The sequence below is a fragment of the Zootoca vivipara genome, chromosome Z2 (genome assembly GCF_965207765.1).
Source record: "Zootoca vivipara chromosome Z2, rZooViv2.hap1.1, whole genome shotgun sequence".
NCBI classification, from domain to species: Eukaryota; Metazoa; Chordata; class Lepidosauria; order Squamata; family Lacertidae; genus Zootoca; species Zootoca vivipara.
The window spans coordinates 11,530,022-11,546,402 of NC_142585.1; the positions used below are offsets into that span (position 1 = coordinate 11,530,022).

At 44.0% G+C, this 16,381-nt stretch overlaps 1 protein-coding gene across 1 annotated transcript; it reads right to left on the bottom strand.

Annotated features, from left to right (window-relative positions):
* Nucleotides 1–409: 409 nt before the first annotated feature.
* Nucleotides 410–9,234, bottom strand: STEEP1 (STING1 ER exit protein 1). The gene is made up of 7 exons (XM_035113944.3): nucleotides 9,008–9,234; nucleotides 7,373–7,490; nucleotides 6,908–6,949; nucleotides 6,429–6,567; nucleotides 5,523–5,612; nucleotides 2,447–2,539; nucleotides 410–891 (listed from the first exon to the last, which is right to left on the bottom strand). Exons 1-7 carry the CDS (start codon nucleotides 9,129–9,131, stop codon nucleotides 829–831), a joined length of 669 nt encoding a protein of 222 aa, XP_034969835.1. The 5' UTR covers nucleotides 9,132–9,234; the 3' UTR covers nucleotides 410–828.
* Nucleotides 9,235–16,381: the final 7,147 nt, after the last annotated feature.

Here is a 16,381-nt window from a genome sequence, read left to right on the forward strand (position 1 = left end):
ATTGATCAGCTTTCCTTTGGGTCACAACAGCGATGTGGGGAGTCTTTGTCATCTAAGCAGCCCAGGACCCCTATACACACTTCCCATGCTTGTGCCTCAGAGAGGAGGCTTACTCCATTGTTTCTTGAGGCAGACGGATTTCCCCCCAAAGCAAATATTGTGGTAACGGAGGGAAAATGGTTAAATTCCCTCTCCATGCATTTTTAAAGCCTGCACGATAAATGTCGAGTCACATTTGATGCCACCTGTAGTATGGCTTTTAGTGTGATCAATATCTGGAAGACTGCCCGAGAGCTCCAGATTATCCCCTCTGATCTCTCCAAGGAACGGTGGAATACATAGGTAATAAAGAAATTTAACTTTATGTCAAGAGACATGGGAGGGTGGGAAATGATAAACCACATAAAAACAACTTGTTAGGGGTTTATTTCTCTGTACACATTGTTTCCGCCTTGGCAACACACACTGCTTACAATATGTAAAATTTCTACGTACATATGAAGATTATAAAAATTTAAAAACACTGCACAACAGAGGCAAGCTAAGGCCTCTCTGCTCAGCTCTGCAATGGAAGAAGTAAAATTCAATGGAAGTACAACTCAAAAGGTTTCCGAACACATTAAAAACATGGTGTGCACACCCCAGAATAAAATGCAAAATTCATAAAAACAATGGAGCAGCTCCATCTTCCATGGTAGAAGCAACGAAGCAAATTAGTGATGTCTGGATTTCACTGGGGAGGTTAAAAAAGGACGAAGATGTATTGTGTTTTCCCCTGCCCCTACTTCCTAAATGACATTTCTTGGTTGTCCTCTATATCGATGTTCCTTATTTGAACTGGTTATCAATAAGAGTTCCTTTCATTTTGGCCTTCTTCGCTTCCAGCTCAGCCTGATTAAAACAAAATTTTAAAAAAATTATTAAATATTCTTGGAACATTAACATCCCTAAATCCAGTGTTAATTACTATGTTGGTGCTTCAAAAGACAAAAGACTATAGGAATGTTACATCCAGCTGTGATACTTTTCAAATTGTATTCCAGGGAATAGCAAGTTCCTCAGCAGCTTAACAAAGTATCCTTAGATCAATAATATATTCAGTTCCTGAATATTCACTTCATTGACCACTAACCACATTTCTTCAGGATCTGACATACCACCATGGCTGGATATACCACTAGCAATTCTAGATATTTTATCCTTCTCTATCTGGGTCTCATAGCTCCCTCCAGACACACACACACCCCACTCCACCCCCACCCCTTACTGGCCCTTGAGATGAAACAGGTTTCTCTAAAACCTGCTGTAATGGTCTGAATATTACCCAGCCCAGACAGCTAGTTCCAGGAAGGCACTATTTCAGACTTTTCTTGTTAAAACAGTTCAGTGCTTTTCTAGAACAAATGCTTCGCAACATACTGGTGGCACAAAAATATCTGAAGAGTTCATCATGCCTGTCTGCACTTGTAAGATGTGCTGTTAAAAGAGCAAAAATGTGCTTATTTGGATGATCATATCTCAACTTAATAAGCCTTTTGGGAGCACACACAGCCCCATCACTCCTCCCTGTGCAGAAGGAGAGAATATACCAGGAAATATTCAATTAACCGTAGTTTCCCTTTTTTCTACTTAAGACTAGGAAAATGTCTTTAACAGCACTGGAACAGGTCAACTTGCTAATGTGGAATTGTGTGCTGCAGCTGACCCCTGCTGGAAGCTAGTGCTATTAGCTGACTAGCGATGATTTCAAGCCCTGCTTAGATCAACAGGGAACTTCCTTTGTAGGAAGTGGCTTCAACTCAAGCCACACTACAAAAGAAAACTGGGTCACCTGATGCCATTGTGACATGGAGGTGGTTACCCCAGGATCCAGTCTGCTAGTTGGAAAAGTTTCCCCACCCCCTGAGTCTGGACTGGGAGGGATTCTAACAGTTTCTCATTTGTGCAGTCAGAAGGCTTGTTCCTGTCTTAGCTAACTAAGGGATTATCGCCTCTTACCTTTTGCCCTGCACTTTCCAGGCACATGTCCATGCTTTAACACTCTGTGTCTGAGCATCTTTTTTCCCCTTTTGCCCCACGTTTCCCCCAGAAAAACCTGCTCTTTAAAGCTGAATTGGAGCAAACATCAATTTGGGTTTTCCAAGGATTGACGTTTGCTCCAATTGACCTTTAAGAGCAGTTTTTCATGTGGAAAGTTCTGGAGCAAAAAAATAAAATAAAACCCACCCCAAAACAGGGTGGGTGGGTGCTTGCATGCGGAGCTTTAAATTGTGGATCATTAATGAGAAAAGCGGAGAAAGGTAAGTGTGGATAAGCCCTAAGCTAAAATGTGATTGTCTGAAAATAGCCAGTGAGCTTTACTGTATAGCATATAAATAAAATTATTGCATCTAGCCCAGCCATGAAATGGGAAGGAAGGAGAGAGACGGGGGGGGGGACGACTCACCAGCTCTTGCAGCCTTCTCTTGCTCATGCCCTTCCGCTCCAGCTGCTTCTCAATCACCTTGGCATTCTGTGCATACGAATCGGCAATTTCTCGCTGGTAAAACACACAAGAGTTAGGTTAACACAAAGTCCAACACTGAGTAGTGCTCTGCACCAGAAAAAGTCATTAAAAAGACATTGCAGGTTAAGGAAGTGGCATTACACTTTTCTCCCTACCCCACCATCTATTTTGGGAAGGTATTTTAACTCCTCAACTGCTAACTTCACAACCCTTTTCTGGTGCCCTGATTTCCATTGAATGCCGATACATATACCCTCAGGGTCCTTTCCAACTCCCTCCCTACCCCATACTAAAGAATGTTTACTCAGCAGTATAACATGGTACAGCTTTCGTTTGGCTGTACCATTTGAGGCAAGGAGGGTGAAACTTGACTGCTCAGCCTATGAGAAACCACCCTCTGCAGAGAGCAGCCTAAGATAGTGGAACGGTCTCCCTTGGGAGGTTTTTAAGCAGAGATTGGATGACCATTTGTTGTGGATGCTTTACCTGAGATCCCTGCACTGCAGGGGGTTGGACTGGATGACCCCTGGGTCCCTTCCAACTCTATTATTCAATGATATCTATTTCTACTTTTTGCTCACTGATCTATGTAAGAATAGTTCCATGGGCTTGTGGCTCTTCAAGAGATGCTTCCTTACCCCTCCTCACCAGCTGCAAAGTGGCTTTCATCTGTATATAGTATGACACCACCCTTTTATTAAACAGCTCGCCTCCTTGCCATAGTGACCAAGAATTATGTGCATGAGAATGAGTGGGCTTCATGGTGGAGGGAATGTTCGCCTTGTTACTCTTCTGGCAGCCCACTCAGTAGAAGGCAGTTTCTTTCGCAAGAGATTAGCATTAATTTATAGTGTTTATGTCACACTTTCTATCTAAAAGGCTCTCAGAGCAGCTTGCATAAAGTTATCACAGCAAAAAGCACACTGGCATCAGGGGAAGAAATATCATGATGCACTTGGTATTACTGGACCGCATCTTTGGCCTTCCCCTGGTGTTTCCTTTTGGTCTCCGCCTACTAGGTGTTGGAAGCGCAAAGCAGGGTTTGTTCAGTTTGCAACAAGGGTTAATTCTGTTATTGTTAAAGTCAACCAGCCAAGGGGAGGATGGGTAAAGCCATTGCTTAGCAACCAGACAGAGTGGCATGATCTTCACGGAGGTAGAAAGGGGCCTGATTGGCTCTGTAGTTCTGAGGGAGCTTTTCCTCTGCATGTTTAGTTGAATGTCTCCCAGCTATGTACAAGGCATCAGTGAAGGAAAGACAAAACCTCCCTATTCCTTTCTCCTTGGAGTAACGTGTTTATCAAGACTTTTTTCTCTGGAGGCCATCTGAGTTATTTAAGTCACTTTGCTAATGCCAGGCAACAGCTCCCACTGCTGTCCTCTGAGGCAAAGGAGTGGGGCTACTACCTGGAATTCAGCCCACTTTGCTGGTAGTTGCACTTGCAACAGCTTCCCTTTCTCTGCAACCAGCATGGAAACATAGGCTAGTAGTCTTTCAGGAGGCCAGTTACTGTTGCAGGCTTATTTGCAAGGGTGTATGACATGCACGGTATGTATTCATGGTGCCTCCTTTCTCTACGCCTCAGAGGCAGCTGAGTCTAAGAGGCAGCAGCATATCCATGCTGACATGTTAAGCTTTGTGGCGGAGTGGGAGGTTTCGAATAAAGTTCTCCCTGGCCAAAATCTTTGCAGAGGTGCTCCTGTTGCTACCTGCCAGTGCTGGTGGGTGTACCAGAGGCAGAAATGGCCAGTAAGTGGAGGCCAGCCTTGAATAAAGCCATCACCATGTGTGAGATAGTGCACACCCAAGGCCACCTAGTGCAGCAACCAATTGGCGTGAACTTCTGGGAGGTCGTCAGCAACGACCATGGCATTGACCCCACAGACAGCTACCACAGAGAAAGAAACCTGCAGCTAGAGAGGATCAGTGAATACTACAATGAGGGGCGCTGTGGTCTAAACCACTTGGGCTTGCCGATCAGAGCCTCTTGGGCTTGCCAGTCAGAAGGTTGGCGGTTTGAATCCCTGCAACAGGGTGAGCTCCCGTTGCTCTGTCCCAGTTCCTGCCAGCCTAGCAGTACAAAAGCACATCAAAGTGCAAGTAGATAAATAGGTACCACTGCGGCAGGAAGGTAAATGGCATTTCTGTGCGCTCTGGTTTCCATCATGGAGTACCGTTGCACCAGAAGTGGTTTACTCCTGCTGGCCACACGACCTGGAAAGCTGTCTGTGGACAAACGCTGGCTCCGTTGGCCTGAAAGCCAAATGAGTGCCACAACTAGATAGTCACGTTTGACTGGGCTTAACCATCATGGGATCCTTTACCTTTTACCTTTACTACAATGAAGCATCTGATAACAAGTACGTCTCCCATGCAATCCTTGTTGACTTGGGACCTGGCACAATGGACTCAAGTCAGGTCTGGACCTTTGGGCCAGATCTTCAAACTTGACAGCTTTGTCTTTGGCCACAGTGGTGCTGTAAACAACTATGCCGAGGGCCACTGCACAGAGGGAGCCAAACTAGTGGACTCTGTGTTTGATATGGTAAGGAAGGAGTCCAAAAGCTGTAACTGCCTGGGTGCTGGCCCTGGCCCTGGCATGGGGATGAGCAACATCAGCAATATCAGTGCAGTGCGAGTGTTTTGGGGGACAGTCTGTTCCGCTCTAGTGGTGCATGCATTTTCTGTTCTCCTTGGCGCTTTCCCTGTTGACTTTGCAACCAGATTTACTCATTGTGTCCTTGTAGTTGCAAATGGCATATGAAGAAGTCCATGTCTAAACATCTGATTCAAACATAAAACACATTTTTGTGTTTCACAAATAATAATAATCCTACATTCTAACCAGTTAACCATACTGGAGCTCTTCCCGAAAGGGAAAAAGTCAATTTACAGGGCCAGCAACTGCAAAGGCCAGCTCACACACCGATCTGAACTAGCTGGCCAAATAAGATGGCTACAGAAAGGCAGCCTAGATTTTGCCTACTACCATAGGGAAGGAGAGAGAAAACTCACCGCTTCAATCTCCTCCTCCTCTTCATCAATGGTGGAGACTGTGACTGAACTGAATTTGCCCATGTCTTTCGTCCGTTTGGTCATCATCACCTTGAAAACAAAGGCATGTATATTTTTAATTAAGTGTGCATCACCTTGGGTCTTAGAACCTGGAGCCTTCCCTATATTGCTGGACTCCAAGCTCCTATCAGCCCTAGCCAACAAGACTAGCACTCAGGGATTATGGCATTTGTAGTCCAACAGCATTTGGAGGGCCACATATTCCTCATCCCTGGCTTGGAATATGTAGAAGCAACTGTCCTCTAATTCACAGCACTAGAAGAGCCTCTTCTCTTCTAAAGTGTAGCAGTAACAGGAAAACAATTCCCTTTTGGTGGAACTAGAGCATCTCTGGTCCTCCAGGTGCTTCTGTCTGGACCTTGGAATTCTCCCCAGGTCATGCAGCCCTCACCAGCCCTCCTTGAGCATTTTTGCTTCGCTAGAAAGTATATTTGAACTCTGATCATGCTTCTTGATTGCCTGGATAGAGAAAAGAGAGGGATTTGCAAGTGTGCATAGAAATGAGCCTACTGTTCACATTTGTTGCCTCTGGTCCTGCCCACCACTAGTATTCTGTCCCCAGAAGTTTGCCAACCCTAAGCTTGATGGCCACAGCTGTCTCCTACTGTTCAAGCTGAGCAACAGCCAGGCACTCAGAGCCACACTCAGTTTTGAGCTCCCAGCATGGAAGCAGCCATGATTCTACAGCAGGCATCCCCAGACTGCTGCCCTCCAGATGTTTTGGCCTACAACTCCCATGATCCCTAGCTAACAGGACCAGTGGTCAGGGGTGATGGGAATTGTAGTCCAAAACATCTGGAGGGCTGAAGTTTGGGGGTGCCTGTTCTACAGAATAGACGCCCCTACCTTCTTGGGTGGCTCTTGCTTCTGTGTGTAGATGTTGGTTTTTCCAAAGCCCTGTCCAAATTTGACCACAGCACCATCAACAATGAATGTTACTGGGGCGTTCTTCTGCTGGTGCTGGTAGAAGAGAAGAAGTCCGCACCTAACAAGTAGGCGGATGGGGAGAAAAAGGAAATAAAAAGAATGAATGATCTGCTAATTCATTGGACATTAAACAGAATCACATTGGCTGGCCAGGTATTGCTCAAGTTGTGACAAAGTTATAAAAGCCTGAATCTCTCTCTCTCTCTCTCTCTTTGTGTGTGAGAGAGAGTGAGAGTGAGAGAGTGCACCTGTATGTATATGTGTACAAATAATATTTTAATTAATTATTTAGGAGTTTCATATAATGCTTGATCGAAGAAATTTCCAAGCAGTTTGCAAATAAAATTGTAAATAAGACACTGCTAAAATTTCCAAAATACCTATAACGTCATACTCACTTTCCACACTTTTTTCTGTACTGCCGTTCAATGCCTTCTGGCCTGGGGGAGGAAAAGAGATAGTGTATGAATAAAAGACCCTAACCACACCATACTCTGCGCTGAAGAACTGAACATGAAATCCTAACAACAGCAAGAAGATCACTGGCTTGGGGTGAAAAACATTCCTCCCTCCTGCTATATATTAACAGCGAACTGATTCCTCCAGTGTCAATCTTTCTGTAATTAAAATGGCCCCACCTCACAAAGTAAGGAGGTATCAGCAGCCAAGGGGGAACCCTAAGGTTTGTACAAGTAAGAAAACAAACCTTTAGCAAGGACACCCAACTTCTGAGTAAACCATTTTCAATTCTGTTCTGTCGATATGCAGGCTAGTAGAATGAAAAATGGCAGCCCAGGAACCACAAGGGTGATTAAGTGTTTTGCCTGCACAGCGACTTTGTGGGAGAGGCTGGATCATCCTACCTGCGGAGATAAACGTTTTCCTCCTCTTCGGTGTTGCAGAATTTGTGGGCGTGTTTGGCCGCATCAATCACCCGGGCCCTGTCTCGAGGTCTCATGGGCAGCTTCTCCAGCTGACAATCTGCAGAAACACAGAGACTAGGGACAGTTTTTCACCACATAAGGACAAAATTCTGTCCTGCTAAAGGCCCCTGGGGTCATCTGGCTGTTTTTAGTAAACTAATTGGGAAGAAAATACAAATTTCCATATATTTAAAATGTACTTTCACCCTCACAGCATGTTATAAAGTAGGTCTTTATTATTCACACACACCCCATTTCATTATTTTTATTTTTAAAAACACGCAAATATTTACCCAACAGTGGGGTTGTTAGGAGGCCCTCCTAGAGCTACAATTCCCAAGTTCCCTGGGAAGGAGGGATTCATTATTAAACCATTCTGGGAACTGTAGTACTGTGTGGGGAATAGGTGTCTCCTAACAACTCAGTACCTTTGGGGAAGTAGTTTCCAGGATTCCTTGGGGAAATAGGACTGTTTAAAATGGCATAATACTGCTTTAAATATATAGCTCCTAGGGGACCCAAGTCCCACTGAACTCAATGAACAATAAAAGAGAAGTGTAAAACATTGCTCATGGTGTAGAAAATACAGATAGAAAGGTCCCCCCCCCATAGAACCAAATACTGTAGGTCTGTTCACACTGAATGTGTGCAATGTATCTCTGCAAAGGTACAAGTGTTTGTATGAAAGAGTACACTTTCTTATTAGTTCAGCTGCTGAAGTTTACATGTGAATAACTATAAATAAACAGACTATTTGTATACACAGGGACACAGATTGAACACACTGAACCGCTGATTTGGAAGGGAGCCCAAGGGTCATCTAGTAGTCCAATCCTCTGCAATTAGGAAATCTCAACTAAAGCATCCATGACAGACGACCACCCAACCTCTGGGACAGCTCAGTTGGTGGAGCATGACACTCTTAACATCAGGATTGTGGGTTCAAGCCCCACGTTGGGCGAAAGATTCCTGCATTGCAGGGGATTAGACTAGACGACCCTCAGGGGGGAGGGGGTCGAAGACTCTATGATTTATTGGGGCACGAAAGTAGAAAACATCGTCTGCCTCGTGGTGGGCTATATTTACAAAACCAATCCTTGGTCCATATTTTGCATTTTTATGTCGTGAACTGCCCTTTGATCTTTGGATGAAGGGCGGTGTGTACGAACCAAATAAATATATGATTATAGCACTAAGAGGGGAACAGGCCTCACGAGATGTCTCAGCAGCGCCCAAATCAAGAGGTTCTTGCCCCACCCCCCAAACAAAAAGCGTGGCTGCTGCGCCCATGGCAGCGCCTTGATCAAACTCCAGTTCCCGGAACCTCTTGGTTAGGGGTGGAGAAGAAGGAAGTCCACGGCCGTTGACACAGCAGCATCGCTGAAATTTAAGCCTGCCTGCCTTTGCCTAGGCTACCTCGCAGGGTCGTCGCGAGGACGGGAAAGAACCGCGCCGGCTAAACCCAGAGCCCCGGGTAGGTGAAAGGCGTAGGATTGAAATGGAGGAAGGGGAGAAGGAAAGCGCTGGCTGCGGGATCGGGGCCGCCCCTGCCCCGACCCGGTTCTCTGTGCTCACCCAGGACCAGCACCATCTGCCCGCACAGGCAGTAATAGACGTGCAGGGGCTTCTCGCCGTCGTCGTACTCCTCCCGGTCGCGGGTGTCGGAGCAAACCACGGAGCGGGACACCACCTTGGGCATGGCAGCGGAGGAGGAGGAGGGAGGGGATCGGGCCCCTCCTAGCCTCCGATGTCAGCTCCGCTTGCTCGCGAGGAAGTGCGTTAGGGTTTTACCCCTTTTCTACAAAGGCCCATAGGGCTACCTTAGCTCTGGACGAAACCTGTACCTACACTTCCGGTTCCCAATCGACGAAACAAGAGGGTACTAGCTTGAATAAAATATATTGGGGGCGGGCTAGCTAGATAAGCCTCTCCCACATGATCGAACGCATTGCACATCATTTGAATAGCGAGGCCCATTAACTTGGGGTGGGGGTGGGGTAGCCCCTCAAATATTTGGGGGGGCGGGGGGAATGAAGGGACCTAATCCCCTAGGAGTTGGCACCTATGCCGATGCAAAAGGCGTGGGGCAGAAAACATTCTAGGAGAAGGAAGGGGCAGCAGCGAAGCTCCCCACCCCTCTTCGTATTGTCTTTCTGCCCCGCATTCGTCGGGCTTCGAATATGAACCGGAAGCGGGGGTTTGGGGCAATGCTTATAAGGATTCCCCTCCCCGCTTCTTTTAAACCTCTATATCTTTGTGGCGTCACTGCGTTCTATCTCCACTAGGGGACTCTCCGCCTTCAAACCGATGTAAAGACCCTCAAGCCGATCCTTCGTTCTGATTGGCTCTCCTCCCGGCCAATCCCGAAACGGCCCGAACGCCTTGTGCAGCTTTCGAGGGATGCTCCTAAACCTTGAAACTTTTCCCTGCTAAGTCATGTCGGATGTGGGAGCTCCCGCGACTTCGTTGCCAGCCATGGTTGAGGCAGCATCCGCAGAGTTGTGAGTAGTCGGCATCTGCGTTCGGGAAACATTCTTCAATATAAGCATTTTCTTAAGTGGTTATACACCATCTCCCAAAATTATTTTACAGTATTATTCTACAAGACCACCATGAATGATAAAATGTGCCGGTTTGTTCTTTGCACTTCCAGCATAGGTCATATTTAGACCGGTCCTAGCAGTGAATTTTAAGTTTATTTTCCACAATTGTACCCACAGGTTCAAATCAAACCCACAGCTTGTGCCCATTTAATCATAGAAGATTTCACAAATTCTTCTTTCGTTTCCCAACTGAGTAATATTCTGTACATTTTAGATTAATTTTTAATTCTAGATCTTAATATTTCTTCTTTAAATTGTGATGGTTTTTCTGCAAATCACAATTTCTTGTCTACCTTAAATTTTGAATTGATTTAGTTATAATATAGTCAGTCCAGGCAACATATATTCTTTAATCACTTCAATTTATTTCATTTTTTTGTTCTTCTGAAAAGTCTAACAATTCATTATAGGCACCCAAATTATCCCTCATATTAATTTTTTTCCTTGTATCAGCTTCTGTTGGGGATAACCATTTTGGTGTTTTGTTTTCTAATAATTATTTTTATTTCTCCCATACCCTAATTAAGGGTTGTTGGTTTTTTTGTCATAACATGGTTGGCAAAGTATATAGCGTTGATACCTCTTAAGAAGGCATCACCTGGTTCCATTTTTTCAAACACTTCTTTCATAAATAACCAGGAGATGTTGCCATGCTTTTTCTGCATTGAGAAAGTTCAGGGCAGCCTGTTTTTCATTGTGTACCTTGAGATATTCTATTATGTTTTTAACTTTCCTTACATTATTTTTCAATTCCCTATTGGGGAGAAATCCCACTTGGTCCATATGGATGAACTCATTCAACACTTTTGCTAATCTTGTAATCAGGAATCACAAGACAGAGAAACCAATAGGAGAACACGTCAATCTCCCAGGACATTCATAGCTGCCAAGTTTTCCCTTTTCTCGCGAGGAAGCCTATTCAGCATAAGGGAAAATCCCTTTAAAAAGGGGATAACGGCAGCTATGCAGGACATTCTGTACAAGATCTCAAAGTAGCTGTCTTATTACAAAAGAATTTTGGAAATAGAGAAAGAGAAGTTGCTGAACTGCAACTTATTACCAAACTTAAAACTGTGGAGGGACCTGGTCTGAATAAAGACATTGGATTATTATCTCATTACACATGATAAAGCTATTTTTAGCCATCTCATCCTTTGCTTTTTCCTGTAAGACCAATTGCAGTTGTTAACAGTCATCAACAAGTTTACCAGACCTATCAGTCAATCACCTATTCCCACCACCCTTCTGAGTAATACCCCTCCCACCATCTCACTATATATAAGGGTCTGGTGACTTCTGTTTCAGTGTATCTGAAGAAGTGTGCATGCACACGAAAGCTCAAACTTGTCAATGACAAACTTAGTTGGTCTCTAAGGTGCTACTGGAAGGAGATATTTCACAGATGCTTGTTTTTGCAGTTCTCAAAAGTATGAAGTTGTGTCTGCAAAGATAACATGCCTTTTCTTCACAGAAAAAATGTTATAAAATAAACATATAGTTGAGGGGAAAATCTTAATCCCATTGGAAATTTATATACACAGACTCAACCCCTTACCTCTTAAATGCTAAGTTCCAAGAGGTTCAATGAATAGGTTGTTTGCACAAGTAGCTAAGTGTGAAGCAGTAAAAATGAAAGTGCCACCTTGTGAGCAGAATACTCCACGAGTCTTGGGATCTTTGTGCAATGATAATAATAATAATAATAATAATAATAATAATAATAATAATAATAATAATTTATTTATACCCTGCCCATCTGGCTGGGTTTCCCCAGCCACTCTGGGCAGCTTCCAACAGAAGTATTAAAATACAATAATCTATTAAACATTAAAAGCTTCCCTAAACAGGACTGCCTTCAGATGTCCTCTAAAAGTCTGTGCAAGTCAGTTGCATGTCTGTGCAACTCAGACTTGAGGCAAGTGTTGAAGGCACTTCAGGGCTGGCAACCTCTTCTCAATCCTGCTAGGTTCCAACAACTGCACTAACACTTAACTGTACAGAATAGGCACCTGAATGTAGACGCAAACCCAAAGGGGGGTGGGGTGGAAATAGTAACTGGGATCTGTAAGTCCTTGGGAACACCTTGAAGTGCTTGCCAGTCAACTAATAAGAGTTCACTGGTTCCAGGCCCTACTTCCCAGGGCTCGCCTGGCATTGTCCAAACAATAAAGTCTCTACCCGGAACTTCGGTCCTGCAGCAGGAATCCCTGAAGTTCTCTGCTCCAGTCCTTGGTTCCCCTTTTCCAGCTTTCCACCAGCTGTTTCTCCTCTGCCTGTTCTTTCTGCAAACCACATCAGTTAACAAACATGGCTACACATGCTATAATCTTATTGTACTAGTTGAATACATTGTTTAAATTGTTATTAAGGAAATGATTATTTTTCTCCTTCCAATAAAGTACAGGAGAAAAGTTGTCCAAAAATAAACAGTTAACTTATTAAACCTCACAATAATTTCATAATCATCTGTCTATGTATGTGCTTTGCTTTTATTTAGTTTATGGGAAATGTTACTGAATATTGTCATTGTGTTTTTATTGTGCATTGTTCCATTATTGTTTTTTATTGTTTATATAAACCACATAGAAATTAAACTGCTTAGAAATATTTATTACATTAAGCAGCATATTTTAAAAATATATATACATAATTTGTGCAACTAATATAGAATGGATCTAACCCACTGTCTGATTACACCATATTAAAACCCATCCTGCACTTGAGATTAATCCTGACTACTGAAAGGCAGCTTCTGGAAGGGAGAAATAGCATTTTGCACCAGAAAAAGCTTCCAGTAACCAAGGGCAGCCACATGTGGACTGCCACAAACTCATGACCTTGCCTTCTCAAATAAACTGGATTGTATGCCTTTATTTTTGGTAATTTTGTTCCCTACAGAAGGGGAATGTTCTGTCCCACCACAGCAGGTCAGCCAATTGGGAACAGAGACTTCACGGCGACAAATGCAGTGCAATGTGGATTTGTTAAAATCCTTGTATTTTGTGTGAAATTATTATTACTATTATTACCGTATTTTTCCATGTATAAGACTAGGTTTCCCCCCTAAAAATAATGTCAAAAATTAAGGGGCATCTTATACACAGATACATCTCCCCCCATTTTCTTAAATCTGAGTCCCCCCAAATAGGGGGCATCTTATACATGGGGGTGTCTTATAGACAGAAAAATACGGTACACTTATTTACTTGCTGCCTTGTGGGACATCTTCAGAAGAAGAAAAGGCTCAGGAATTAACCCTACCCAAATCCAGAGTGGAGTCCCTAAGACAGTTGGATGGCGCCTTGTAAGCCTCCTTTTGGCAACTTCTGCAGCCAAGATGATGCCAAACATAAAATAGAAGAAGCTAAAAACACAGAGGCAGTGAGAAGCTAACAATTGTGTAACTTACAAGGCAATAAAAATACCCAATACATTGTTAAAACAGAGCTCATGAATGAATGAAGACTGGGCTGAAAAAGTCATTGATTGAATGAATGAACTGCAATAACATGTTCCTAAAGGTAGTTTTCAATAGTTGCTCTCCAACTCCAAGCCTACAAAAGCTTTCCAAAATCCAAGTGAGGTTGTTTTTTCCTGGAATTGTGCCATTTTTTTTATTTTTAGTGCATACCTTACTTTACAGTCTTGCCTCATGCTGGGAGCAGCAGCTCTCCAAGTCCTTCCCACAATCTCTGCTTGAGTTAGAAATAGTACCTGAGACCTTTCTTGTGCAAAACAATGTGACCAAGCTCCTTGGGTTAGACAGTGGGTTTTATTTCAGTTGGGCGGGTGGGGCAGCCAACATGATACCCTGCAGATGACTGTTGGAGTAAAGCTCCCATTAGCCCCAGCAGCATGACAAGTGGACATGCATGATGAGAGTTATAGTGGAACATCATCCAGAGGGCACAAGTGAGAACATAGAGTGAGTTGAACTGTTGCAACACCTGTGTATAGAAACCAGTGGCATGATGTTATCTCAGATAGCCTCTTGTTGCCATCGTTATGGCTTCTCTCAATTCTAGAAGGAATATTGGAAGTCAGCCCATATAAACTGGGCAGAAAGCATTACCACTGCTTCTTTCAGTGTTAAGTACACCTGCGTTAATCTCAGACTCGTCTAAAGGCATGTGATGCTGCCATGTTGTTGTTTTAATTGGGTTTTATTTTTTTTATGCTGCCACATTGTTAAGGCTATGTAAGGGTCAGACTCATCATTACTTTGATAGTAGATTGCCTGGGAGTTCTCTATAAATCCTTGACCTTCCTGAAGGAAGAGCATAGAGCACAGCATGTTAAATAAAAGAAGCCACAAGCAATGAATCCCCCCCCTGTTGATCCCCCCCCCCAGTAAATCCCTTCTGGCTGGCATGACTTAATGTAGCTGAATGGGAGGCAAGCAGGAGATAAGAGTAGGGGCCAAATGACTAGTTAAACTGCTGATATTAGCCTTACTCTGTCATTTCAGCTGGGGCTTAAATGCACATGCAAGAAAGTGAGAGGATGCACAGGTGTGCCAGGTCTGAGTCCACACATAAACATATCCCCATCACCCTTAGTGTGTTCATCACCTGCAGTGGGGATGTCAAATTCAGATTCATTGATAAGGCAACAAAATACAGGTTGCAGTCAAACATATAAACAAAGATTATACATAAGAATTATCCAAAATAATAAAAATGAAATCTATGCAATAATAAAAATTACCTAAAAACCAGAATTGACCTCCTTCGAGGTACACACCAAAGTTTCTCTCTGTCCCCACTGCAGTTTGCAGTGCTTATAGAGGCACTTTCCTTAAAACTTTGTGGCAACACTTCAATAAAAGGCGTTACGGTGAGAAGTGTAGAACACAACATGAAAATGTTTGTGGATGACACACTCTTGATCCTCCAGAACCCCCAGGTTGCCCTCCTCTATATATTAGAGCAACTCAATAAATTCCACAAAATGACAGGTTTGCAAAGTAATTAATTATTCAAAAATCCACCATCTTTTGGTTGACCTGAACACAGGGGATCACAATTGGCTTCTCTCTAACTCAGGGTTTCCCTAACTTGAGTCTTCAGCTGTTTTTCTGGACTACAACTCCCATCATCCCTGTCTGCTAGTCTGGCCACCCAGGGATGATGGGAGTTGTAGTCCAAAAACAGCTGATGACCCCAGTTAGGGAAACCCTGCTCTAAATCTCCTGCCATAGTCCTAAGAATAACTCTCACACCTGAAATGAAACAGTTCCCTGAAGGAACTACAGGGAACTACCATTTTGCATGTGGCCAAGGCATGATAATGTTGGTAGTAAGCAAGTGAGAGCCCAAGTGACAAATGGCAGCACTAAAGCTCCATTCTTTATTACGCACACCTATTTGATAGCGCGCCCCCTTGATCACTTGTGCGGCTTACTTCCCAGTAGCGGTGCAAAGGATCAGGCCCTTAATGCTGTAATCTTAAACAAGGGCCCTGTCCAGAGGAGAAGCTCCCAGTCCCTTGCACACCAATGAGAGGAAGCATACATAGGAAGCATACATAGCATTAAAGCATAGCATAGCATTCAATCATATATCATTCTCTCATAACATTGGAAGTAATGGGCACGGTTAACTTGGGCCTGCTACCGTAGGTCACACTCTGGGAACAGCTTCGACTGGCTGGCTAAACCAAGAGAGGTTGCCAATGGGTCTCAAACTTGGATGAGTTAGGGACTTCCTCTGCATGTGAAGCCAGGCTCCAGTAGATTGCAAGGACAAGACCAATAGCGTGGGTCCAGTGGTCAAGAAGGTGGTTTCTGCACCTGCTGTAGAGGGAAGTGAGGGGCAGATGGGGCTCATCAGCCTGGGAAGAAGGAGAAGGAAAACTCTGATCCTAACCCTCCACTGCCTTCTCTAGGAGAAGGAAAACTCTGATCCTAACCCTCCGCTGCCTTGCGGAAGATCTTTGGGAGAAGAAAAGGCTCAGGAGTAAACCCTACACAAATCCAGAGTGGAGCTCCTAAGACGGTTGGGTGGTACCTTGTATGCCTCCTTTTGGCAATTCCTGCAGGCAAGATGGTGCCAAACGTATTGCTTGGATTTCCTTTGGACCACATCAGAAAGGTCAGGGTGGTGGTCTTTGTGTTTGGGCAACCAAGGACCCCCATACACACTGCCCAGTACTGCACCCCAGAGTGCCCTTTGGTGCTGCTAACACAGCAGTTTGACTACATCCCTGGAAGCACACTCCGTTGTCTCTCAAGACAAACAGATGTCAACAACAACTGTTCCTTCATTGGATGTCTACAAGTTTTAGTTGGGGTGGGGAGAAGCGGGTGGTGTTTTTTTATCCACTTTCTCCATGGTAATGCATCATT

Excerpts from the sequence above, each read along its gene's own strand:
- STEEP1 (XM_035113944.3), bottom strand. The coding sequence starts at position 9,131 with ATGCCCAAGGTGGTGTCCCGCTCCGTGGTTTGCTCCGACACCCGCGAC. Across the intron at positions 7,491-9,007 it reads GCAGATGGTGCTGGTCCTGG|ATTGTCAGCTGGAGAAGCTG; the intron begins GTGAGCACAGAG and ends GTGTTTCTGCAG. Across the intron at positions 6,950-7,372 it reads GAAAACGTTTATCTCCGCAG|GCCAGAAGGCATTGAACGGC; the intron begins GTAGGATGATCC and ends TTCCTCCCCCAG.